The 26,425-nt window shown below is 40.9% G+C and overlaps 1 protein-coding gene across 1 annotated transcript; it reads left to right on the top strand.

The window, feature by feature from the left end:
- The first annotated feature begins 370 nt into the window (after positions 1 to 370).
- Positions 371 to 18,187, top strand: LOC117483464 (cryptochrome-1-like). The gene is made up of 14 exons (XM_034131824.1): positions 371 to 528; positions 5,944 to 6,052; positions 6,236 to 6,378; positions 7,103 to 7,287; positions 7,739 to 7,827; positions 8,293 to 8,433; positions 8,941 to 9,252; positions 10,142 to 10,293; positions 13,096 to 13,298; positions 13,753 to 13,857; positions 14,287 to 14,464; positions 15,075 to 15,154; positions 15,888 to 16,006; positions 16,765 to 18,187. Exons 1-14 carry the CDS (start codon positions 371 to 373, stop codon positions 16,771 to 16,773), a joined length of 1,983 nt encoding a protein of 660 aa, XP_033987715.1. The 3' UTR covers positions 16,774 to 18,187.
- The last annotated feature ends 8,238 nt before the right edge of the window (positions 18,188 to 26,425 follow it).

The following is a 26,425-nucleotide window of genomic DNA, read 5'->3' on the forward strand; positions in this document are numbered from 1 at the left end:
TCAGGGTTATATCATAATCTTTTGCAACAATAAAGCAACAACAAAGTTTATGTCATAAAATCCTAATCTGTCGTAATTGTTAAAGGTCACTCAATTGTGAGTTTTAAACAATAAACGATAATTAGACGGCATTAAATGATTTGGCTTTAGCGATGTGTTGCTCATTGTGTATTCTTGGAACGTCCAACAGTTATGTTTGTGGACATTTTGTTTTGTACTGAGAAAACTGTAAAAAAAAGAAAAGAGAAAGTAGCAAAGAGCATATCTTTCTGTTCTGTACATGACGTCTTCATTCAGCTCCAAAAATTAAGCTCCATTTAGTTGCTCATTCTTCTTCTTCTTCTTCTTCTTTTACTCTCTTCAGAACAAAATGGCCCCAAATTCCATCCACTGGTTCCGTAAAGGCTTGCGTCTCCATGACAACCCAGCCCTGCTGCAGGCGGTCAAAGGAGCCGGCACCGTGCGCTGCGTTTACTTGCTGGACCCTTGGTTTGCAGGCTCGTCCAACGTCGGTGTCAACAGGTGGAGGTGAGAGGAGTTATAATTCATTTGTGGGAAATATCGCTTTTGTTTAATTTTGGTTTAAAGACTGCAATTATATATCATGGATCACACATTTCTACATTTGGTAAAGAATCAGAATCCAGTTTATTGGCAAGTAGGTTTACACATACAAGGATTTTGCTTCTGCGTTTTTGATTAAGAGGATTTCAGTTTTACATGAAAGCGAAGAAATACAGAATTATATAAAAAAAAAATACAAATAAAAAAATATATAAACATACAAAAAAGTAATTACAATATGAAAATGACAATTAAGATGTGAAGTACATCAGAATTTAAAGTGGCAGAGCTGAACAGTATGAATATGAGGACCTCAAAAGCTGGTAATTTGTCAATGTTGTGTGTACAGCTTGTTTCCACTGCACCTAAGTTAGAAATAGTAAAGAAATAGTAACCCTAACCTCCAATAACACCATGTATATTTATTACTGCACAAAAACAAAACACAAGCAATAAGGGGGAACAAACAACACTTTGTGTACAGTAGTGGGTCAGATTAGATAATGTGAAATTCACTGCTTTATTCCTGTTGTATAAGGATGATCAAAGTCAGTTGCAGAGAGACTTCTGGGAGCTGTGACTCATACATAATCAGGATTTGCTGAAAGGGCAGACAGGGAACTAGAGCAAACATTATAAAACCACAGAGCTGCAGTGCTCGAACACACAACAGGGGGTCACCCTTTCTCTGCTTTTGAAGCGTTTCTTTTGTATCTAAGGCTTTTAGATTTGATGGTTGAGGGAGACTTTTGCTCACTGTCTGCCAAACGTTTGGATGCTTTTCAGTCTTGTGCTTTCCTTCTAATTAAGTGAGAATTTGGATCAAGGATTATTAGTTTAGTTTATTTGTTTATAGTGTCATGGACAGATCAACTGTCACAAAAAAACAGTAAATGGGGCAGCTTTAGCCAACATTGCTAATTTCCAGCTGTTGTCACCGGCCAGATGATAATGGACACCCTTAAAATCACAATATATTAACAGCATTCAAATGAATTCAAACGTGTTTAGCCTCTTTTTGCCACCTGGTTTTGGTTTTGAATGAACCAGGGACGACACAATATCAACAACCTTAGTTTGAGTGGATTTGGAAGTAATAAGTATGTGTTTACAGCTTTGACAGTGATGCACCTGCTCAGCTTGCTTCACAGTCACAGGGCATCCTTTTTATTTTAGTCTTCACTCACATAATCCCAATTATAGAGGTCAGGTCAGCAGATATACTTAAGGCCCGGACACACCAATCTGACAACAAAGAACTGACACAGACGGACCCCGACTGTTGCGTCGCCTCGCGTCTCTGCATTTTGGCCATGTGTCGCACTGGAACACACCGCAAAGACTTCAGCCGACGGCCAAGAAGCACGTACGAACTGCGCATGCGTGAGTGGCAATAACTCTCCTTACCAGCAGGCGGCGGTAGTGTGTATTCTTCATTCAAAAGAGGCAACAACCGGAAGACAGACTGCGTGATAACCGAGAGAAGAAGAACAGACAGCGTGACATAAACAAACAACAAATAGCGTGTGCGTTCCATTTTCACTCTACAGCGAGAAGCTCATGGGGCTTTCCCGAACCTGTGTCGAGAGCTGGAGTTAAATGAAATCTCAGATTTGCCTTCTTAATAGTTTGTTTGGGTCCCTCACTTCCGTTTCGCTTCTCATGCACTGATTCGCTAGCTGAACAGCCAATCAGAGTGATTTATTTTGCCGACTGCCTTTGGCCGATCGGCGGGTTTTTGGCCGAAAAGGCGTCGGCCCGGCTGAAAAGACCCGACGGTGCGGGACACACCAATCTGAGTAGGGCGTGTCGGCGCTCATCATCGGCCTGACGCCCACCGACGCCGATAATCGGCCTGGTGTGTCCGTGCCTTTAGGACCTTGTGGCTGAATAAATGGGTTACAGCACGAGTCTGATTCCCAAAGAGAACCAGGCTTTAAGTATTAGAAGGTTATTAAAATAGATGCAGGGATAAATGGTTTGTATATAAGATCTGTGTTTGTGTTTTGTACGATAAATCTTGGCCTGTGTTTTGGGGATTTCTGTGAGTCCATGTGAGAGCTGAGTCTAATTGTGAACTGTGATATCTGCTCTGCAGGGAGGAGAGCAGATATCACATCATCTAACATTCATTGCTCACTGGCCGGTTTTTGCTCTTAGCTGCTTCTTGAGGCACAGGAATCAATATCCAATCCTGAAGTCATTGACCTATAGATGTCCAGCTGATCTTTATGATGAACAGATTGCCATGGCGTCACACAGGCAGGAAACACACTTCAGTGGTGTCTGATGCTGATGGTTTCTAAAAACTAAATGTTTACGTCACTGGTGAAGCGGATCCACATCTTTATTATTGTCAGCTTGTTTTGATGTTAAAATGCTGACTTCATTAAGCTTATGGATAGCATTGTTAGCTGGCATCCACAACTGTTCATCTTCCATAACTGGATGCAACATTTGAAACTGAATTAATCTCTTTTTTCCCATCATTAGTATCTTAGTGGTTCTTTCAAGAGAAACCTTTTATGAAAAATTCCCATTGCACTATAGCTCTCTGAACATGATTTAATTTGGTTCTCTGGGAAGGTTTTAGTACCAAGTTTTAATCAAAATCCCAGCTACAACTTCATTGTTTTTTTATCTTGACTAGATTTTGAAATACAGTTATTTGTGTTTGATGAGTGCCTTTCTGCACAGCATGCGTTATTTAATGGACTCAGGGTTGGGTCAAGAGGGTTGGCCTGATTACAATTTCTGAAGTTTAAGGAACTGCGGGTCGGTGTATGACACCCCATCATCCAATTAGGAGTGTTATTTTTACCTTAAACTGCAACTTAAAATATCTCATAGGTCTGTTGAGCTGCTATTTAAATAATCAAGGCACTATACAACTTTGTTTTATGAAAAATTATTAAATAAATGTTACTCAGCTTAGGGATTGGTTGTGGTAAATTCCATGCTGAGAGAGTGTATTCAACCAGATGTAGGCCAGAGCAGTTATATAAGAACTGACTATAGGCTACCAGTGTGCCACACACACACACACACATACACACACACACACACACACACACACACACACACACACACACACACACACACACACACACACACACACACACACACACACACACACACAAAGACAGGCATTTTTTTCCCTACAGATAATACATTTTGCAGAATATGGGATGAATTTTTCTCATAAGCCGCCCAAAGAAAATGTCATATTTTGTTCGTTATCGTAAAATAATTTGAAGTACATCCTCTCTGAGTTTTCAAGCTATCAAATCCTTTCTCTCTTTTTCTTAGAATTACACCTGTGGTTAAACAATATCTATTGGGGCGTTCACACCAAGTTCTTTTCCCACAATAGTTCATGAGAACTCAGTTCATGAGAACTCTTTTAGTTCTGGTGAACTAAAGCAGATCGTGTTCACATTAGGCAAATGAAGCCGCTGACGTCACTTCTTCTTCTTCTGCTTTGAGTTTAATGGCAGGCCGCAAACAACTTCACGGTGTATACTGCCACTCGAAGTCCCCGTCCGGAAGTCCCCGGAGTTGGGGACTGGCTAATGCTAATGCTAATAATGCTAATGCGAGGATAATAAAATGGCGGCTTCACAAAACCTTTTGGGAGTTTTACGGGGCGTGGTTTGCATTCCGCCCAGCCAATCAGACATAGGAACCTTTTTCTCCCACGAAAGTCCCTGCTCTCTAGCAGGGACTGAAAAGCGGGTAAAAATGGTTCTGATGAACTAATTTAGTTCAGGGGGATTTTTGGTGTGAACGCAAATATATCTGAGTTCTGATTAACTATTGTGGGAAAAGTGGGACTGCAGATTATGTTTAGGAAGGCACACGCCTCAAGTTAGCGTGACCTCACTGCCCGTCTGTGTTCAGATTTAGTTTGACCTCATTGAACATGTTATGGGAGCAGAGGTCTTACAGCGATGACAATAAAGAGACACCACACAGGGATTATTAGTTTTGTAAAATAATCCTTATAGCCTTGGGGTCTCATCTCCGCCCTCACCTTTGAATGGGATGTCAAAGTGCTTTGTTGAAACCTACAACTACTCTTCTACTTATACTGTTGCATACATCTGAATTGTGTGTTACTTAAAGTGTACATTACTGCTTTGTATCGTGCTCCCAAAATGTGTTGTTGCACCATCATACTTGAGGGATTACACTTCAGCCCTCTGTACACTGGAAGATGGGCCGACAATGAAAACTGATAACATTATTCTTGGTTTACATCCGTGGAAACCATGGTAATTGATCCATGGCAGTTACTTAACCAAACAAAACAACAACACACACCCCTCAAACACACACTAATTCCCACTCACAGTTTGGCATTATCAGTAGGAAATCTGATATAATATCCGGAAGCCTAAAACACAGGATGTCGCCCTACCTACTTCGATCGCTTAGTTAGCAACCAAACATCGCTTAATGTTGGAAAGGAAGCTGTAAGAGGATATTACAGGACTGAACACGTTTTGTGCCCCTTGAAAAATAAAAAATAATCACACACTTGACTGCATGGCCAAATTATTGAAAGTTCAAGGGTTTCTGTGAGCGTTATCCGCCACAACGTATTGCAGACCGGAAGCTATGATTAGTCAATTTGGAGAACAGAGAGGAGAGTGTGTCACGAGCGACATTCAGGCCATTTGTCACAGGTAGAACCACAAAAACTGACGCTTCAGAAGCACAATCATGATCACATGGTCAGGGTTTGCAATAATGGAGATGCTAATGTACAGTTCACATAAAAAGGTTGAATGCATCCTAGAGTAATCATAGATGGCACATCAAATAATAGGCTGGCTTTATTCTCTTTTCCTCAGGGATGGAGGCACAAAGGGAGCTACCATGTTATTTTTTTCTAATCTATGTGAATCCATTAAAGCTGTGAGTCTGACAGTGAGGCAGATGTGTTCTCGCCTGGTGGTCGACTGCGTCATAAAGCCCCAAACACACACATTTCTTCTGAGTCTCTCAACACACACATTTTTATCAAACCTAGTGACCTAGAAAGAAAATAAATAGTACTTTTTTTTGTTGGGCTTAACGAAAATGTAGCACAGGTGGGCATAACTACATGTGGGCGTTTTGGCTGAAGTCTTATATCGCAGTATATGTTATTTTATTTCACAGTTATGGTAAATTACAGTTATCACAGTAATTTCAACTACTGTATTGTCATTTATTATACAATTATATGAGAAAAGCTACAGCCATTGAAATGGTATTGCGGAATCTCTGCTGGTGGACCCATTTCTTCTGTCAAAGACACATTTCTGTTTGCCTCATGACTCCAGGGTATAATCAGATGATCAGTAATTAATTTGTTGTCCTCTTCTTCTTCAGGTTTCTCCTACAGTGTTTGGAGGATCTTGATGCCAACCTTAGGAAGCTCAACTCTCGCCTCTTTGTCATCAGAGGCCAACCAGCCAACGTGTTCCCACGGCTCTTTAAGGTCAGCAATAACAGAAAATCAGCACGTGCTCTGATAATCTAATTTAAACAAAGTTGTTTAAGAAGTATAAATATTGACTATAGAATATGCTGAGTCTGGGACTGTCTGTTAAATTAAACAACATTTTAAGACCTCACTTTGTGCCTGCTGAGCAAACTGTGATATCTCCCTGTCCTGTCGTAGGAGTGGAAGATCTCTCGCCTGACCTTTGAGTACGATACAGAGCCGTTTGGGAAGGAGAGAGACGCTGCCATCAAGAAGCTGGCCATGGAGGCCGGGGTGGAGGTCATCGTCAAGACGTCACACACCCTCTACGATCTAGACAAGTGAGACAAATACTAATACACCATTTTAAAATATACATGGATTATTTTAGTGAGTAAATTGTTGTGAAGCTAGATGGCTCATCGTATCTGAAGGTTTAAATAATAAATACATTATATTTTTTTCTATAAATGTCAATATTTCGTTTTATTTACCATGAGCCGTGTGAAAATGTATTTTTTATTTCCATTAAAAACATTAAAGAATGTAAAGGCATTGATAGGAACATACTAAAGTGAATCAACCTTTTAAGGTAATTAGAAGCTAGTTAGTTAAAAATATATATATAATTTATTTTTGAATCTCAAAATATATCTATTTATTCCTTTGCTGTACTAATATAACTAGATAATAGACTACAAGCAGTACTTAATTTAAAAAAAATAAGCTTTACTTTTATGTATTTTGCTAAATAAATGTTGACTTCCCTTTCGTAATATTTTAATATCTGTTGGAAATTTGATTTAAGATTCAAACTTGGGCGGCAGTGGCTCAGTCTGTAGGGACTTGGTCTTGGAACCGAAGGGTCGCCGGTTCACGTCCCGATCGGACCAAAAAAAGATGAAGTGAGCTGGTAGCTGGAGAGGTGCCAGTTCACCTCCAAGGCCACTGCCGTGTGTGTAATGTGTGTAAACACAACAGAGTGGGGAAAGAAATTTCCCTGTAAGGGGTTAATAAAGTGTATCTTCTTCTTCTTGATCGGTCCTTGTCTCCATCCCTCCCCAGGATCATAGAGCTGAATGGCGGACAGCCTCCTCTCACCTACAAGCGTTTCCAGACTCTGATCAGTCGAATGGATGCTCCTGAGATGCCCGTGGAGACGCTGTCAGACGCCCTGATGGGTCGCTGCGTCACCCCCGTCTCTGAGGACCACGGAGAAAAGTACGGGGTCCCGTCCCTGGAGGAGCTAGGTGAGGAAACAAACGTACACACCAGGACTATCATTAAAAAAAAATATATGATATTACAATATTCTAAAACCCTCTTTGCAGAGTTTTTTTTATCTTAAATGTGTTAATGTGTACATAGTAAGTGTGGAACACGTTTGTTTACTGACTTTTTTTATACACAAATTGAAGGCAATGACAAAGCGGTTGTACAGTACACAACACAACACAGTAATGTTTTGTTTATAAGATTTATATTCATAGATTGGATATAAGCAAAAAAGATCAACATGTTCTATTATCCAAACAGTTGTCAAGGCCAACAATAATGATGCTTTGTATGGATTTGTATCTGCTGGATGAAACTACATGTTGTTATTTGAGGGAACATGACATAACTGAAGGATTGTGGACTCATCCAGCATGTGACTGCAACACTTTAAAGCAGGAAGGTAATCCCCATGATTGTTTTCAGGCTTTGACACAGAGGGCCTGCCAACAGGCGTCTGGCCCGGAGGAGAGACCGAGGCTCTGACGAGGATAGACCGCCATCTGGAGAGAAAGGTCGGTACTGCACCGCCTGCTTCTAGTAACACACTTATTTAAGCACTTTCCTCATTGACAACATTTGACTCTGTAATGTCTACTTTTGTAAATGTGTTAAACTATTTTGAACATTTCTGCATTATAATAACAATTTGAAACAGCTTAGCTATTCCACTTTAAATGTTGAATATAATGTATCAGTAATTTGTAAAATGTGTACTTGTTTTTTTATTTTATAATAGTTTTCTTTTTTTTCTTATTTTACATCTTAATTTATTTTACTGTGTTTATGTACAATAACACACCAAAGCACACCAAGTAATTATATACTAAGGTATAGTAATATAGTATTTATGAGTAATGATGCAATTTCTTTAAAATTATGAGCTTTTTATAACAGTGCCCTGCCTTATCTAGTACCTCTCATCACTCCCTACCTCTCTCTCTGACCTCCTGTATTTCTCTCTGTATTTTTTTTTCCAGGCGTGGGTGGCTAACTTCGAGCGTCCCAGAATGAACGCCAACTCGTTGCTCGCCAGCCCGACTGGCCTCAGCCCATACCTGCGCTTCGGCTGCCTCTCCTGCCGCCTGTTCTACTTCAAGCTCACCGACCTCTACCGCAAGGTCAGATCCCTACTCCTCCAGTCTAATATACATGTTGACTTGTGCTGTTTCATATCAACTCCTATAGGCAGTGTGTAAAATACCCAAAGCAAATCAGCGACACCCATGTTTCGCGCATGCTTTCTAGGTAGTGATACATATGTGTCACAGTGTAGGTGTAGAATAAAGCACAATGAGAAGAAATTATGGAGGTTAGAATTCCCCAGACATCAAGTCGTTGCAACTCGACCAAAAATCTAATGATATGAGTGCCAAATGTAAGATTTAGAGACTAGTGCTACTTCAATTTAGATCTAAAAGACATCTCACATCTCACAGCTAAGCCAGCATGCTTGTATATCTATTTTTCAGATTTTCTTACCAAAAGTTGCAAAAAAAAGCTTCCGCGCACTGTTGTCACAATCCTGCACACCTGTCTTAGAACAAAAAACATTTTTCGGTTGTGATTATCTTTTCACCTTGACATTGTGTACTTAATGTTTTCTTGCCGTGTTTATTTTTCTCCAGGTGAAAAAGAACAGCTCTCCTCCACTCTCCCTGTACGGCCAGCTACTGTGGCGAGAGTTCTTCTACACCACAGCAACCAACAACCCACGCTTCGACAAGATGGAGGGAAACCCGATCTGCGTGCGTATCCCGTGGGACAAAAATCCTGAAGCACTTGCCAAATGGGCGGAAGCTAAGACAGGATTTCCCTGGATCGACGCTATCATGACTCAGCTGCGTCAGGAGGGCTGGATCCATCACCTGGCCCGGCACGCTGTGGCCTGCTTCCTCACGAGGGGCGACCTGTGGATCAGCTGGGAGGAGGGGATGAAGGTGAGGAGGCCGACATGTTTATGCAGGGTACATATGCCGTGCCTGTAAGTGGCACTGTACTTCCGCCATAAAATACACCAAAAGCAGCGAATAAGACCCCCCGAGCATGGTTGCCTGGTTGCCCTTCTGTTTACGCTCCGCGGTGGATTTAGCAACATGTAGTTCATGTAATTCTCCATGTCCACTTGTTGCTGATGGTTGTGGTAGAGGAGCTGTAGATTTTGCACTAACATCTGTAGCATGGTCAGTAGCAGTAGCAGTAGCTACTGACAGTAGCTACTGACCATGCTACAGCTGTGAGCAGCAGAGGTGGGGAGAGGCGGGGCTAAGGCTTCATCGTTATCAGGAAATTATCGTATAGGACGTACACACGGAGCCGTTTGGCCCCCCAGAGCGTTTCGTCCGCAGACCTACCCACCTTGGGACCCGTTATCGTTTGAGTGGTCCGTTTCCGCGGTTCCGTTACGGCCTCGTGTGAACGACCGGGCTATACGAAAGAGAAAAGTAGCAGATACAACACGAACCGTCTCCATGTAAACGGGGTCTTAATTTAGGTGAAAACACATATCGTATCAATTAGTAGATGCCCATATACTGTATGCCCGTCAGTTTGTTTTTTAAATTCCAAATGAAGCAGATCTTTTCATCAAAAGCCTAGACAACTGTGACCTCCAGAATATCAATGTCAATGCAAGTTTATTTACATAGCACATTTCGGCACAAAATACAAATATGAATCTGAAAATGAGCATAATAGGGCCCCTTTAACAAAAGTAGTTGCAGCACTATTAAGACAAAAGCCTGACTTGAAGACATAAAAGAGTTAGTGGCAGGATGTTGTTCAGCATTTGAAAGCCATGACACTGAGCCTGTTGTCTTTGTGTCGCAGGTGTTTGAGGAGCTTCTCCTCGACGCAGACTGGAGCGTGAACGCAGGCAGCTGGATGTGGCTGTCCTGCAGTTCATTTTTCCAGCAGTTTTTCCACTGCTACTGCCCCGTGGGCTTCGGCCGTCGGACCGACCCCAACGGGGACTTCATTAGGTGGGTACCTTTTTATTGGTATGGCATCTTAATGCTGACCCCCCTACCTGGATGGCACCTTTCCTCCCTCTGTGTCTCTGGACTACATGCAGACAGGGAAACATAGGCACAGAGAGCAGGAGACTTCACATTATTGTATAGACAAAGAAACACACACACACACACACACACACACACACACACACACACACACACACACACACACACACACACACACACACACACACACACACACACACACACACACACACACACACACACACACACACACACACACACACACACACACCACACACACACACACACACACACACACACACACACACACACGTTTCTTGTGCCACACTTCGCTGGTCCGTGCACGCTGGGCAAAGCCCCTTGTCCGATCCTTTTGAGAAATGTTCAGTGGTGCTCTGCTTGTGGGAATGCAGCCCTGCCGATTCAAACTTGCTTTAGGTCACATGAACTGATTTTGTATAATTCTAAATCTTTAACTTGATATATTAGTGGCACAAAAAGGGTTAGGAGCTAGAAATATCTAAATGTAGTTGATAATATCTGTTTCTCATCCATTTTGTGGCCAATATACACGAGACGGAACATTTTTATTTAAAATGTGTCGCTACCACTTAAAAAATGAAACATACAGCAGAGTAGTGCTGCAGAATTAATTCCATATAAATGTTGATCACAAGTCGGGCTTCCCACATTAAATGAGCATGATTTTCTTCAGATTTGACATTTAAAATGCTTGCTAATATTTTCGGTAAAAGGTTTTGGCACTGTTTCTATTTTGCTTAAATGAGATGCAACGTGAATAAGGCAGATCCATTTGCAATGCAAAATCCTGAACAATAAAGCTTAACAGCATTGACATTTTGTTTTGCGTTGTATCTGAAAGCTTAACCTTTCTCAGTTTCACTTTATAACACATACACGCTCTCTGCACCGCCCACACACCACCCACCGTCCGCTGCAGGACCACTTGCTACCGGCAGGTCAAGGTCCTTCCTGGCAATAGGGTTGTGTTCCCTTTTTGGTGAAATCAGGGGACCTCCTAGTGGGCCGGCCCGGAGTGTGGCACTGTGGTTGTGGGGGGAGGGGCAGTCAGCAGGATCTGACCACTTAAATGCATGTGCTATCTTCTCAGTCCCCCACTGTCTGACCATTGGGGGGAATTGGAGGGAGGGAGGGTCCTGGAGCTGTGAAGTACAATGGAGGACTTCTGTCATCAAACACAAACCTACAGTTTTTTTTATCTTATCAACATTTTAGAGTTGGGTGATATGAAGGAAACTTTTTTTTCGACCAAATAAATCTATATCGGTATTGTGAAGATATTGTAAGGATGACAATTGAAGTTTTCATTAAAAAGTATATGGAAAGATTTTTTTTAATGTTTGATCATCAGTAATGGGTGAAGGTAAATCAGGAAAAACAGCACATATGATATTCCATACCAAATTCTAAGACGATATCTAGTGTCATATCACAATACTGACATAATATCGACATACTGCCCAGCCCTAAGATATTTGGCTTAACAAACTTAAAAGTTCATATGAATATTTCTCTAAATTGAATTTTTTTTCTTGACGAAAGTTCTAGAAATATAAAGATATGGGTATGCTTTTTTTTTTTTTTAAACCAAAGGAGAATCAAAGACAAGAAAGTAGTACAAATTAAGAAAAAAAAAATCTTTTGATGGCAGAACTTTTCAAGTTTACGTTGGGTGGGTGGGGGTCAATGCACTCTGCTTTCTAACCGCGTGTCACAGTAGACGTCTCCTAGCATCATCGTTCAACCAGCAGTGATCTCTCTCTAGAGATCCTTGGACTTGGTAAGGTCGGACCTGGTACAATAGGTAGGTGGCCTCTCTTTGTCACACGGAGCAAATCCATGACAGTCCAAGCGAAGAAAAAACGTCATCAGTTTGAAACGGTAGACTCTGTGGGACTAATAAAGGTATTCTGATTCTGATAGATGTTGACCTCTCTATCTTGTTGCAGTCCTTGTTTTATCGGCTTCATCTCTCAGAGGTTTACACTTTGTGTCTGTAGTGTGGCTGTTATCACACCAAATTACTGTACATTTTGTCCGTGACCACAGCCCCCCTCCTTTTTTCTACATTGTCCTCATTGTGCACTGCGATGCTAACTCACTCTAATGCACTGCAGCCATATTGTGACTGAGTGTTGTGGTTGTTTGTAGCTTTCACTTTGTAGCAGCTATTTTCCATAACACCTGTAAGCATGACATGGTGATGACCATCATGCTCTTATCAGTCATTACATTTTACATTACATGTCATTTGTTAGACGCTTTTATCCAAAGCGACTTACATACATTCAGTTCTGTGGACAATCCCCACAGGAGCAATTTGGGGTGAAGTGTCTTGCCCAGGGACACAACGACATGCTGACTGCAGTGGGACTCAAACTTGTTATCCCCTGATTCGAAGTCCAGCACACTATCCACTGAGCCACAGCTTCCCTGTCACAACACATACGTATGATGTTAATGTTTGACATTTACACGATGATTGATTTATAATAATCTTAGTAAGAAAAGGTGTATACTTATCAGATACATCCATGAGGACGCTAACAAAACAATTGTACTGCATATTCAATATTTCACAATAAAACCTCACAAACTAACATTTACAATAGTAAAAACACATAAATAATGTTATTGCAACTGCTTTCAAATATTTTTCCGATCCTTTTAAAGTATGAGATCTTGTATTTCTGCATTAATCCTGCCGCTGTTAACTAATCTAATGTCTCCCTGTGCTTCCAGACGATACTTACCTGTCCTCCGAGGTTTCCCTGCGAAGTACATCTACGACCCGTGGAACGCTCCGGAGTCCGTGCAGGCCGCGGCCAAGTGCATCATCGGCGTTCATTACCCCAAACCCATGGTTCATCACGCAGAGGCGAGCCGGCTCAACATCGAGAGGATGAAGCAGATCTACCAGCAGCTGAGCCGATACAGAGGACTGGGTAAGAGAAGTAACAAATCTGCACGGTACCAAAGAGTTTGAAGCTTTGAATCCTGATTTATAATGTGGACATTCGAGGCGTACATTTAAAGGCATCAGTGATTTTTCTGTTTAAAGCGTTGCAGATAAAGATAAGGCTACACTTATATTATACATATTATATTTTTGTAACATTCCAGTAGTGACTGTGTAGAATTCTTTCCAACTTGTGCATAAATTAAGAGCGTATCGAAGGCCAAAGAAATTAAAATCTATATTTTTTGGTGTTTAGCCTTAAAAAAAACATTTTTACTGCACTCAAAAAATGCAGGCTCATCTTCGTGCTCCACACAAAGGAAGGACGAGGCAGGCAAAATAACATTCAAATGGAAACAGTTACGTTGTCTGTTCTGTGAAGAAAAATGTCCTCTCCTTTCACAAAATAAATATGTGTTTGTGTGTTTTGTTTCTTTCAGGCCTGCTGGCATCAGTCCCGTCCTCCAATGGGAACGGGAATGGAGGAATGATGGCCTACCCCCTCGGAGAGCAGCAGCCAGGGACCAACAACAACAATTCACATTGTAAGTGAATTTATTTTATTTTAACTATTTATTTATTGTCTATGATTGTACCTTGTTAAAAATAAAAATAAATGTTGTATACATTATAAATATAACGAAAAAAGGAAAATGCCTTATTGTATGCCTTAAGTCCGAAAGCAGTTGTTTATTATTTATAGAATACAATAAATTACAAGAAATAAGAAACATTTAAAAAAACAGCTCAAGTAATTATAGAAACTGAAAACTTAAAAATACAGTGACATTTAAAGTTAGATTCAAGTTGATGGCTAGGATAGTCTTCATAATGTCATCTGTGTAAATGTAATATTAATAAAGATGTGTCAGCGTTTCTCTTGCCCTTATCGTTGATGGTATTGTAGAAATGGCGTGCTACATCTACCCGTATCAGTCAGTCTCTTGTTTTTGTCTGTGTTTTTCTTTTCTCAGTGCCTGGAGTGTCGGGGAGTTCGGTTGCAGCGAGTAACGGCAGCGGGAACATCCTTCACTTTCAAAATGAAGAAGAAATGGGGCCTAGCAGCAGACAACAACAACAACAACAACAACAGCAGCAGCAGCAGCAGCAGCAGCAGCAGCAGCAGCAGCAGCAGCAGCAGCAGCAGCATGGTAGGGCGATCTCCGATATGAGTAATTTCTGTTAGCATTCCTACCATTTTACGTTTAGTTTAGTCTGTTTTGTGCATATCACCAACAATTTCTAAATACAAGAAAGAATGTTATGGACAGAGTGACATTGAGATTCATCCTTCCCAGAGAATGAACACTTTCGATTATTAAGACTTTCCGGTAGCATCGCCCGAAACGCACCCTTAAAATTGTATTAAAAGTTGTCAAACGTAGGGTTTACTCATTGTTGCTCAGTACTTAAGTATTGTGGTATCATATTTTTATTTTTATTTATACTGTTTTTATTTTCATTATCCTTGTGTGAACTCTTACCTCTCCGATATATCCTGTGCGATGCATACATGTCACTCACATGTTAATGTCCTGACCAACCAGTAAAGGCTTGGATTTCATTCATACAACTACGGGCCGACATTGAAAACAGTAAAAACTAGCCTTGGAAGTTATTTGGCACATTTAAGATGTTGGCTTTAAATATGCCATATATTTGTTATTTTGGAAAAGGTGAAATTGTTATATTGTGAGTATATGATACTTATGAGCCCTCTCATTAATAACTAAATTAAATATGTCTGTTTGCTGTTTTCTGTATACCCCTCAGTGCCAGAAGCCAGCCAGACCATCACCAGCAGCCGACTTTACCACGAGTTCGCCGTGCCTCAACACCCAGGTAGGAAACAGGAAGGGGCTGGTGCCACTGTCGCTGGTGTGCTGCTTTGATGTTCAGCTGTAGCATGTGATAGAAATGATCCATTAGTAGCACCACGTACACCTAATTATTGCATTAATACTGACTTATTGATGCCTATCCAACTATAAACCTGTAGTGAATTATTGTAAAGGAGAATAAGGTCACTTGTGTGCACAGTCCGAAAACAGATATATCAAAAATCACTAACTAATTGGAAACTTTATTTTCCTTATTCATGGTTTATTTTTAATGTATTTTATTGAAAATGTCACTGAGGCTGTCCACTATGCAATCAATTCAATTCTTAATGTGTTGCCTTATTGGTTATTTTGCTAATGTTTGTCAAACAATAACACATTTATATAGAGCATCGGGAATGATACAGATGGATACGCACGTTTCTCTAACATTGTGCTCTCATGGTTCTGAAGTGAAGGCAGATAGTTGTAACATGTACACCTACAGTATAGCGTGTACTAGTTCTAGGAGTCGACTCTTTAGGTGCCAGCTAGCGCCTATGGAAAGCTCTGCTATACATTTCTTATGAAGAAAATTATAGAAGCTTGTATCTAGATACACATGTGCCTACGCAACATATGAGTAATCTGATGAGTAATCACATAACCTTTACTTCTTACTTAGTAATTACACATAAACCTTGTAGAGTGTTTCAAACAATAACCCTTTTTGTCTTGCCTGTTGTGACATTCAGGACTTCTGCACAGAGGAAGCATTACAGGAAAGAGGGAGCGTGAATCGGAACGAGAAGGGTCGGGGGAGAGAGACCTGGCGTCCTTCTCCATGCAGAAGATGCAGAGGCAGAGTGCACAGGTACAAAATATAGTACAAATACGTTTTTGTTTTTTTAAATAATACAAAAAAACTGTCCAAACTTGTAAAAGCTGTAAATAATTTTCAAAACTAGGCTATGGAAATATATTGTTTTTATAAATCTATTAGCATCAATGTGGTGAGAGGCCTGGTTTAAGCCACTGCTACCTGTTTATTTTATCCATTAGAAGTTTCTCAATTTATTTTCCAGTATTTATTAATCATGATATATCATGATATTGCATTACGAAATTACAAACATAAGTAATGGTAGGTAGCAGGAATGTGCTTATCTTTGGAGCGAATGTAATAAAAAAGCAGTTTCTCTGGAGAGTTGACACATTAGACAGTGGCGTCGCCTATCATCCCACAATGTAATATCCCCTCCAATGTTTGTGTGTTCAAAAACAACAAACACCTTTTGGACGAGGCAAATACAACAAACACAGCATACAGTTTTTCTGCCCCCACTACTTATTTTAATGTCACGGTCTAATCTGGCAGCACAGAGTCATCTATGTAAATGTCAACCTGTCATGAAGTAGCTACGCTCACAATAAAAAATACAAAGCAGGTGTTAGGACACTAGCTATGCAAAACAATTGTTCGAGTAAGCAACAGTAACTATGATGGAAAACAGGAGTTACTCTCTTTCAACTGCCCAGCACATAATAAAATAATCTTTCCTACAACAAAAAAAAATGAATTGTGCTTTATTTTCTTTCTGTAATAATGTATTTTCCTTATTTCCCCTGCAGACAACCTAGAGCAGCCGTTGATGATAATGAGGATTACTTTTAAATCACCATCCAACCAGCAGAGAGAGGAAATCCCAACATGGCTGCCCGTCCTCCAAACACACACTGACATCAGACACCTAATCTCTGTCTTTAAAGTCAGAAATTCCCAGGGGTGCAAACGCAGAAATGAAAATGTGTCTTTTAACACTTTTTCTAGAAGTCCATTGAACTCTTGCATACAGGTGTGAAGACGCAAGGGGACTGTGCAAATTAACAAAACACCTCAAACTTGCACAGGAAAAATGATTTGTAAATATATAAATACATTATTGTCTTAAAACTGCTGCCACCAGTCAGTACATACTGTGTGAACTCTGAAGCAGCTATACATGTAAGTTATAGAACAATTCAACTCTTACATATACAGATTTTTTCCAGAGACCTTTTTGTACTTTAACTACATCTTTGTGCTGTCTACGTCACCCTGTTCTACATTCCTATGGTTTCACAATGATTTGTTATAGAATTATTCTGATTTTCACAGCTGTTATATTTCTGTGATATCTTTATTTGAATTTGCCCTTGAAAATTCACTCCCATTCGCACCTCTTTGTTTCCCCCAGAAATATTGGGAGTTTCTAAAAGAAAATTGTATCTCTGAGGCCTTCTGTGCTGAAACCAAAAACATGTTGCGATTCATTTACGAGAGGATGTGGATGTAACTTCTTTCCAATAACATGAGGACAGAGAACAGTTGGCTGAAAACTCCTTTTAAAGTTTTTTGTTTTTTTCGAAGATATTTTATAAAAACCAAACGTGCTGTATAACAAATAAAAAAAGTTGAGTTGACACAAAAAGAGAGAAACGACATTCCTCAAAAACCACTACTCTCCTGAAGACTGCTGCACAGGGAGTTTATTTCTTATGTATTGCTTCTTGCAACATTTTGCAGCCCAGATTTGTGAAATTGTAAATACAAAATTTCAAATAACTAACTTTTTCAGAGTGTCCACGATCTCATGAAACGAACGATAGTAAGCGCATACAAAGGGGATGCAAAATGGCCGCTGTAAAGTTGTCTATTGGAGGATTGTGTCTTATTTAGTTTCTACCAAACCCTCACTTTCACCTTTAATGCCAAAACTAATGTCAGGTTTGGTACACATGAAGTAACAAATCAAAAACTCTAGACAATGAAATAAATAGTGTATGCTCCCCGGACGGCTAATCCACCATAGCAGTCACAAACTCCACTCCAATGTAGGCCACTTAAGTATTCCGTGAATAGCATATATTTAAAAATGTCTAAATTGTAATGGCCTGCAGATTGGAGCTAATGGCGGCTTGCCCAAGCTCTACCGAGCAAGTTCTGGTTTCAGTGGAGATTTGAAGAGTTTTGTCTGTGTACAGTACTCAATATTTATACATCTACAACAGGGCTTCTCAAACTCCGGACCAAGGTCCGGATGCGGACCGAACTGCAAATCAATCCGGACCGAACCCTGTGTCCAATTACAAAAAAATTAAAAGAAATTATAAAAAAAAAAAAAAATTCTGATTCTGATAAATTAATGTACATCATCATGTACGCGCGTCTTGTGTCTGACGCGTTGTGAGAATGAACGTGCATATATATTTACTTGTGTGCGCGAGCGTGACACGCATAGCAGACCGCAAGTTAACCGCAAGTTTACCTTGACATACTGTATGTATGTATTGAATGTGTGTGTGTATACAGAGGCGCCGTTTACCGACTGGCAAGGCAGGCAAGTGCTTGGACCAGAAGGGGGCCCCCAAAGAAGGTAGATTAAGAAGGTCCACAGCAACGACAACATGAAACACCCTTTAATTTACTGCAACGACATGTCGGGAAACTCCATGCATAGAGCGCCAAGAAACTGCTTCTTAATTTCAGTTTCGTTTCTCCGCTCGGGGGGGGGGGGGCCTTTACTGGCATTGATCCGGACCAGTGACCTTGTATAAAGTTCACAACTGGACCTTTAATAAAAAAGTTTGAGTACCCCTGATCTACAAGTTGAACAAAGTTGTTTTTGTTTGTTTTGTTGAGCAGATGCCATCTATCATCTCTGTAATATGTATCTATTTCTTCGCTTCTCCTTGTGTTGTGAAATACTTGTCTTGTGCTTGATTAAGTACATGACAGGAAATAAAAAACTGTTACATACTGACACCTTTTCGTCTCGGTTCTTTACCAGCACTGACAGGGATTTGACCATCAAACCCAAAGTTAACACTTGCGATTGATCAAATTATAGCAAATTAATCACATAACCAAGTATGACCTAAAGTTGCTCCCGTAATACACGGCAGTAAAAAGGCAAAGAAATCGCAAGAGACCAAGCACCCAGGCAGTAGTTGTAGTAAAATATGTTTTTTGATGCCGTTTCAGACCGTGACGTAATTGGGTCCACAAATACTTTTTTTAACCAACATTCAGAATCAGAAAATACTTGTTTAGTCTAATATTAGATCTGAGCATGGCTGTCCTTTCTGAAATTCCCAGGGAATGTTTTCAGTTTGTATTTAAAAACGTTTTTCTTAATTACGTCAGAAGAAGTGGTAAGAAAAATTTAATTATATCTTTGAATACTTTGACCTAGCTAATAACTTTAAATGATCATGGATAGGAGAGGACAGGCCAGGCTATCATTCAAGGAAATCCATATCATCTTGTCAACAAGCTGAGAACGAGCTTGACCTTGCGTGCTTCCTAGTTCTGGTGGTGCTTATTTTAAGGGAGCAACGTAATAACGCCAACTCACCAAAACGAATCGAAACTCATCTCCAGCCCCATGACAGGATTAACTTTAGCTTCAGTTTCAGCTGTCTGTTGTGCACTGATGTCATGTTACACTCTGGAGTTATCTGGTTTTCTGACTCATATAAAGACTGACGTCAGGCACGCCCCTCCAGTCTAGACCAATTTGACTGGGGGGGCCAGGCTGGGGCCAGTTATTTTCTGAGGGGGGCACAATAAATGCAGGACGAAAAAGACAAAGAAAGTATTAAGTAATTGCGCATAAGAAAACAATGCAATACAGTTATTGGTATTTGTTTCATTACACATTATTATTTCAGCTACTTATAGTTACAGTTTTTACGCTCTAATGCAGGGGTCTCCAACCTTTTTTAGGATGAGAGCTACTTCAAAAAATAAAACAAGTCGTGAGCTACTTTTACTCCTCTTTCTTTTTGTTTTTTGCAGTGTATATATTTAGCACATTTTAACATTATTATATGCTTACCTTTAACCTTTGTGTGCTGTTTGGGTCTGTGGGACCCGTTTTCAGTGTTTACTAAAATAACATGTATTACATTTAATTATTTTAACCTGCTTTATTTGGGGGTGGACCTCACCTCCTCCAGGGGGGACCTCACATCCTCTAGGGGGGTCCGGGGACATGCACCCCCGGGAAGATTTTTTTTTAAATGTTGAAGTTAAATGCATCAATCTGGAGCACTTTGAGCACAACATGAATTTATGGATACAGCTCTCAACACTCAGATGAAAGGGAGCTGTATACGTTTCAATAATCCAAACATCTTTAGAATATGATCACAACCAATAACAAATCATTTAAACTTGTTTATTCTTATCTTATGTTACCTAGTTAGCATTCTTTCTTTTTATTTATGCATAGTTTACTTTAATCACTCCCCTTTTAAACTGTTTTTTAAACAGTCCCCCCTGTACGCCATGCGTATGTGTGCGTCAAGTGCAATAAATATTTATGCAAGTTGCAACACACACACAGTAAAACTCTGCCCCTCATGTGATGTATAGGCTGGCACGACTAGGCTGTTCAATGGGGCTGATGTGTTGTGTAGATTCTGCCAGAAGGAAAGGTCAAACTCCTTATGAAGCGGTGAGGTGCCGCTCCACATTGCTTTTCTTCCCGACTGCAACGCTGGTCCCGCAAATCAAGCAAGAACGTGATTGGTCGATATTCATTGTCGGGGGTGGGGGGAGCAGGTGTGTTGGATAGATATAGAGTTGGAGTAAGTAGATAGAGTTCGCTATGATTGAAGTTTCGTTTATGCATAGGGTAGATTCTTTTAATTACATTTCCTTTTTTTTTGGTATATTTTTACATTTTGGATTTGCTTGGCGAGTTACTTATTGAGGGCTTGCAAGCTACCGGTAGCTTGCGATCGACGTGTTGGAGACCCCTGCTCTAATGGGTCCGACTAGAATGACAAATATCGTTAGTTCATTCTATTCTGTCAGCCAAGAAATCGTTTAATCATAAACGTTTTATTTTTTTTTCATTTTCATGGGGGCCACAGGGGGGTCCAAAGTCAGTGTTAGGGGGGCACTGGCCCCCACCCTAGAACCGCCCCTGCGCCCCTCCCTACATGCAGATCACGCAGACTGCGTGGGGCCTCACCTCGCGGAGGGGGCCTCATCTCACGGAGGGAGCCTCATTTTGCGGAGGGAGCCTCATCTGAAGCGCAAATGTGGCGCAATTACTACAAGCGCGCCACAGTTCCACAGTTGTTTGTGAGTCAGCAGATGCAAAGTAAACAGCAGCTTGAACCATCGAGGCTGAAGGTGGGTCAGATTAAAATGAGAAAAAGTATACATGCAAAGATGTTTGCATGTAATTGATGTCTGTTTTTATTTATTAAAGTTGGTCTTTATTTTACTCCGAGCTGCATAAAAAAAGTCTTTGAAAATATTTAATCGAACTTGCCTTACGTTATAAGAAAACACTGATCTGGTTCATGTTCAATGTATTTTATATAGCATATTTAACAACAACAAAAGAATGCACATTGCAGGAAGTGATGGATGCAATGAATGCATTAATGCTTTGAACGAGATAAATCCTGGAGCATCTAAAAGCATCTAAAGGCCCGGACACATCGGGCCGATTTCGGCCGTCGATAGATGTCTGGCCGTCGATGAGCATCCTGTCGCCCTACTCAGATTCGTGTGTCCAGCACATGAATGTATAACAACAACTGGATACAGCGTGGGAGGCGGGGCCTCGTTCATTCCTATGAGAGTTGCTCATTGGCGCATGAAGACAAAATGGCCCAACTTTTGAGAGAGCGAAACGTCACGAAAGTATTCATATAATCATATAATCCGTTCTTATTGTGCATCCATGGGTAAAGGTAACACTCATGTAGTACTGAACACGTCACATGAACGTGCCGGGCGGCGCAGTCCCGTGGGTAAGATCCGCGTTCATAATGCCGAGGAAAATAACTCTCAGAATAACGTTATTAGCACATTTTACAACTTGAGGACCGAATGTTTTTAATAAGGGCTATACAAATGTTCATACTGGGTAGTTTATTTAGTTTAAAAAAAATGATCCAACGATTTACAGACGTCTCTTTCCCAATGTTAGTCAATGGGAAAAAGTCTTTCCGGGCCCAGTGACTGATACGGAAGTGTAGTACTGCCGTTTGGCCACAACGGATATTTTCCTCAGAGTCCGGCGCACTTCCTGGGGGCTTGGTCCAGCACCGTTCCGGCATGGCAAAAGGCTGTCGGCAAAATAAATCACTCTGATTGGCTGTTCAGCTTAGCGAATCAGTGCATGAGAAGCGAAACGGAAGTGAAGAAGGCACACACAGACGGCTATTATTTTTCATTTTCCAGTACCGCACTAAACATGTTTTCGATTATATGTCTTTATGTGAAACAGTCTGTGAAACAGTCTGTGATGGACGAGAGTGGAAATGGAACGCACGCTATTTGTTGTTTGTATATATCACGCAGTCTGTCTACCGGTTGCCTCTTTTGAATGACGAATACACACTACCGCCTGTCATGGAACACAAATAGCAGTTAGAAGGCAGCTTTTATTTTGAAATGTACTTTGAAAGAGATGGCACTTCCTTTGTGGCTATGACCACTTCCTTAAGTTCCAGGAAGTCCTTTTACACTGGGGGTGTTTCTCAATCGCGAGTAAAGCTGCTTCAGAGCCACTATTTCAAGCATACTACGTCATCGAGTGCCGCCGAAGTACTGTTCCAATCTCCAGCATACTTGGAAATCTACCGAGCCCGGCGTACTCCGTTTGGAGAAATATCGAGGCTGCACATGAGTAGACTCCGCGGTCTTAAAATCCCCACAATGCTTTGCGCACGGACCAATTTCCCCAAATCTGTGGCGGAAGATGTAAGGCGGGGCCTCTCATATGACGCACACCTGCACACTTGCTAGCGTGTTCCACACTTCGTTTTCTGAATGCCAGGAAGTATTCTTGACTCGCTTCTGAAGCAAGATGCTCGGCAGACATGTGCTACCAAGCAAGCGTACTCGCGATTGAGAAACACCCATGGGCTGCGTTTCACTTCTCTTATTTTTCATTTCCTCGCTCCTCGGTCTCGGTCTCACCGGAAGTTGATTAGTCTGCGCCATCTTGAGTAGCGTCCCAGTGGCCTTATTTGTGCCGGAGGACCGAGGAGCGAGGAGCGAGGAGCGATAATGGAGGAGCTATAATCGAGGAACCACCAGACCATCCTTCGATGAAATCCTCAGACACTCGCCCCGCCCCCTTACTGTGTATCGCTCACTGATTGGACGATGCAGCGCATGCAATGATCTGATGCTTCTTGACATGAGAGCAGTTTCCCAGCGGAGTGAAGAAAACACATGAAACTCACGAGTCACTCCTCAGTCTATACTGTGTTTTGTTTCAATTAATGCATCATTCAGTTACAAATATTTGATATATCTGAACAACAAAGTGGTCAAAAATCATTTTATTCATTGGAAACATTTTCATGATCGCTTTTTTCGTTTTACATTTTCATTTATTGTCATTCATTTCCATTCAGTCAGTCATTAAGTGCTATTTAACATGTTAATTTGCTACATATCCACACAAACAAACTAAGTGTGCAATCCAATGAATGTTAATCTAACTGGGTTTTGATAGATAACATATCTCTTTTTCTTCTCTCAATTATTTTATTTCTATTGTGCACTCTAATCAATATTAATCTAACTATTGTTCGTTTATACATTTTAAGAATGGCGTTTATCTTTTTTGAGAATGAGTTCTTATTTGATTTTATTTATTTGGGTCTACAACAGATGATACAAATGTTTGTGTCAGTAAATGTGTACTAACAGAGGCGGGGGTGTTTGTGAAAATAACGGGGACAGAGCTGGCTGCTGTCAGACGATCAGCTGTGCAGCGTCATCACAAACAGACGTCGCTTCACATGACGCTCCGGAGGAAAGGACGTCCCATTGCTCTTAAAACTAATTTCCCTGCTTCTCGTGGTTTCCTTGCGTCTCTCCATGCTTCCCTGGTGGGAGGGACTAGTCGCAGGGAAACGACGCAAGTGAGGGACGCAAGGAATCCATTTAACCGAAGTGAAACGCAGCCATGGACACTAATGGCGCATTTCCACCATGGCGCAGAGCGCGGTTTAAGCGTGCCGTGTCGTGCCGTGCCCGTTTTTGGTTGCGCTTCCACTAGGCCTAGTTACGGCCCGCCCCGGCCCAGGGCCACTTTTTCACCTCTTTTCTGGCCCGACAAAATTGTGGTTCTATCGGGGCCAACAAACAGGGCTGAGTCGGGCTGAGTATGCTAAACTAGAGAGAGGATCGCTGGCAAGGGGGCTACAACTACAACAAGATGGACATATTTGACCGTGATTTAATTGTAATACACGTTTCAAAATGATGCCGAAGTAACAACATACTGATACCGGTTAGTAAAAACCATGAATTAATGCTTTGGCAAGTTTGCAGACAGACGGCAGGCGAAAAACCTTTTAAAATGCGTGTTTTCTAGATGGAGATTGGCTAAGCTAACGCAGTATATGCTCCAACCGTCCACACTCACAAAAACGGCCTATACAGACATAAATAAAGCAGCGACTGTATTCACCATGACACAGGCAGTCTGTGGTGTGTACTTGTTTAACTTTTGTCGAGTTTCTGAACATATATAAGGAGCTGTGAGCTCTGAGTGCTAACAGCTAACGGCTGTGTTGTTTTTCTGGGGTTCTCATTGAAGATGACGTCACGGCTCCGCCTACACTGCGTTACTATAGTAACTACCCCAGTTCCTAAACTGTAATGGAAGCGCAGCATGAAGTGAGCCGGCCCTGTTAAGGCCCAACACGGCCAAGCAGTACCGAGTGTGGCCGAGGCCGACCGTGTGGTGGAAATGCGCCATAATGCAATAAGCATGTAATGGGAGCACTCACTGCAGAATCCCCATCCATCCTTCGTTCTAAGCCCAAAATGTGGCATTATCAGTAAGTCAAGTTACTAATTATTATCTTAGCTACAAGTGTTTGATATTATTTGTGGTAATATAATTTTGTAGTAAGGATAATTATTATTTTTGTAAGAACTTGTTGCTGTGTTATAGTGTGTTACGTAATGCTGTGTAATGTTGAATTGCATATTTACCTGCAATAACCTGTTCTTGTAAAAAGTACATTTATTCTGTAAATGTTAAGAACTTGTCATTGTTTTATGTGTACTTATGGAGAAATGTATTTTGTTTCAGTTTCACACTTCTTATCATTAAAATCCCTGCCAAATACAACAAGTTTCAATATCCATACATTGAAACAAGAACAGTACAGTGAAATGATACCTACATTACAGAAGAACTGTATATAGATCAGAGTTCCCGTTAGCCGGTAATTACCGGACTATGACCGGTAAAATATGCTGAAGACCGGCAAATCTAAATCTCTCCGGTCAAAATGTCCGGTCAAAATTATTTCCCCTTAGCGCAATACCGCATCAGTTGCGCCACTTATGTGACAGACAAGAAGAGTATGTGACAGACAAGAATAGTATGTGACAGACAAAAGAGTATGTGACAGACAAGAATAGTCAATTATAATGTCTACACTTAATGTGGAGAAAGAGATGTCCTGTATGGGTTGATTGTGCGTTGATCTGTTGGTAATGCCTCCGGTGGGCATGTAAACAAATGCATAATGCTGCGCTATACTTTGTGGCCTCACCCGGTTGCATAGCGACGCTTATTGTTTAGGTGTCTTTTAATAAGCAGGTAGTCATATCATTAGCTAGAACTAGCTAGATCTGATCGATATGGACACAAACGCGAGTAAAGTCTAATCTGACGGGAGAGAGAGATCGGCTGCTGCTGACGAGTCGACACTCAGCTCTGCATGATCCCCTGCAGCGGTGAGCGGAACAAAACACACACTTCAGGTTAGAATATCACACGTAGCTATTTTAATTACCTCTCAAACTACCTAAACTAGTTATAGATATGTTTAGTTTTACTGTCGGGTCACTCATTACTGGATCCGCGAGCTGCATGATATTGGCGTCAGCAGAGAGAGAGCGCTCCGTTTATTATTCCCGTGTTATTGTAAATTACTGTACACGTTTGAATAGTTAATTAATCTACTATAATTAGTTTGTTTAATATCGAATCATATCAATTTGTTTCAAAGCTCAATAAATAACATAGAAGACCATTGACCGGCACTTTTCAAATTTTGTCCGGAAGATTTAAACTGTAACGGACATGTTGACCGGCAAATCATTATTCTAACGGGAACTCTGATATAGATGTGGATTTATGTGAGTATGATGCTCTGCTTGCTGCATATCCAAAGTCATACAGCCCAGACACATACTGCTTACAACAAGTTATTGTAATTCAACATCATGGAGGATGAGTTGAAATCA

The sequence above is a fragment of the Trematomus bernacchii genome, unplaced genomic scaffold, assembly GCF_902827165.1.
Source record: "Trematomus bernacchii unplaced genomic scaffold, fTreBer1.1, whole genome shotgun sequence".
NCBI classification, from domain to species: Eukaryota; Metazoa; Chordata; class Actinopteri; order Perciformes; family Nototheniidae; genus Trematomus; species Trematomus bernacchii.

What these genes read in the sequence shown, in the direction of transcription:
- LOC117483464 (XM_034131824.1), top strand. Translation starts at nt 371, where the DNA reads ATGGCCCCAAATTCCATCCACTGGTTCCGTAAAGGCTTGCGTCTCCAT. An exon ending in CCCAACGGGGACTTCATTAG is followed by an intron (nt 10,294 to 13,095) that starts GTGGGTACCTTT and finishes CTGTGCTTCCAG; the next exon opens with ACGATACTTACCTGTCCTCC. An exon ending in CAACAACAACAATTCACATT is followed by an intron (nt 13,858 to 14,286) that starts GTAAGTGAATTT and finishes TTCTTTTCTCAG; the next exon opens with TGCCTGGAGTGTCGGGGAGT.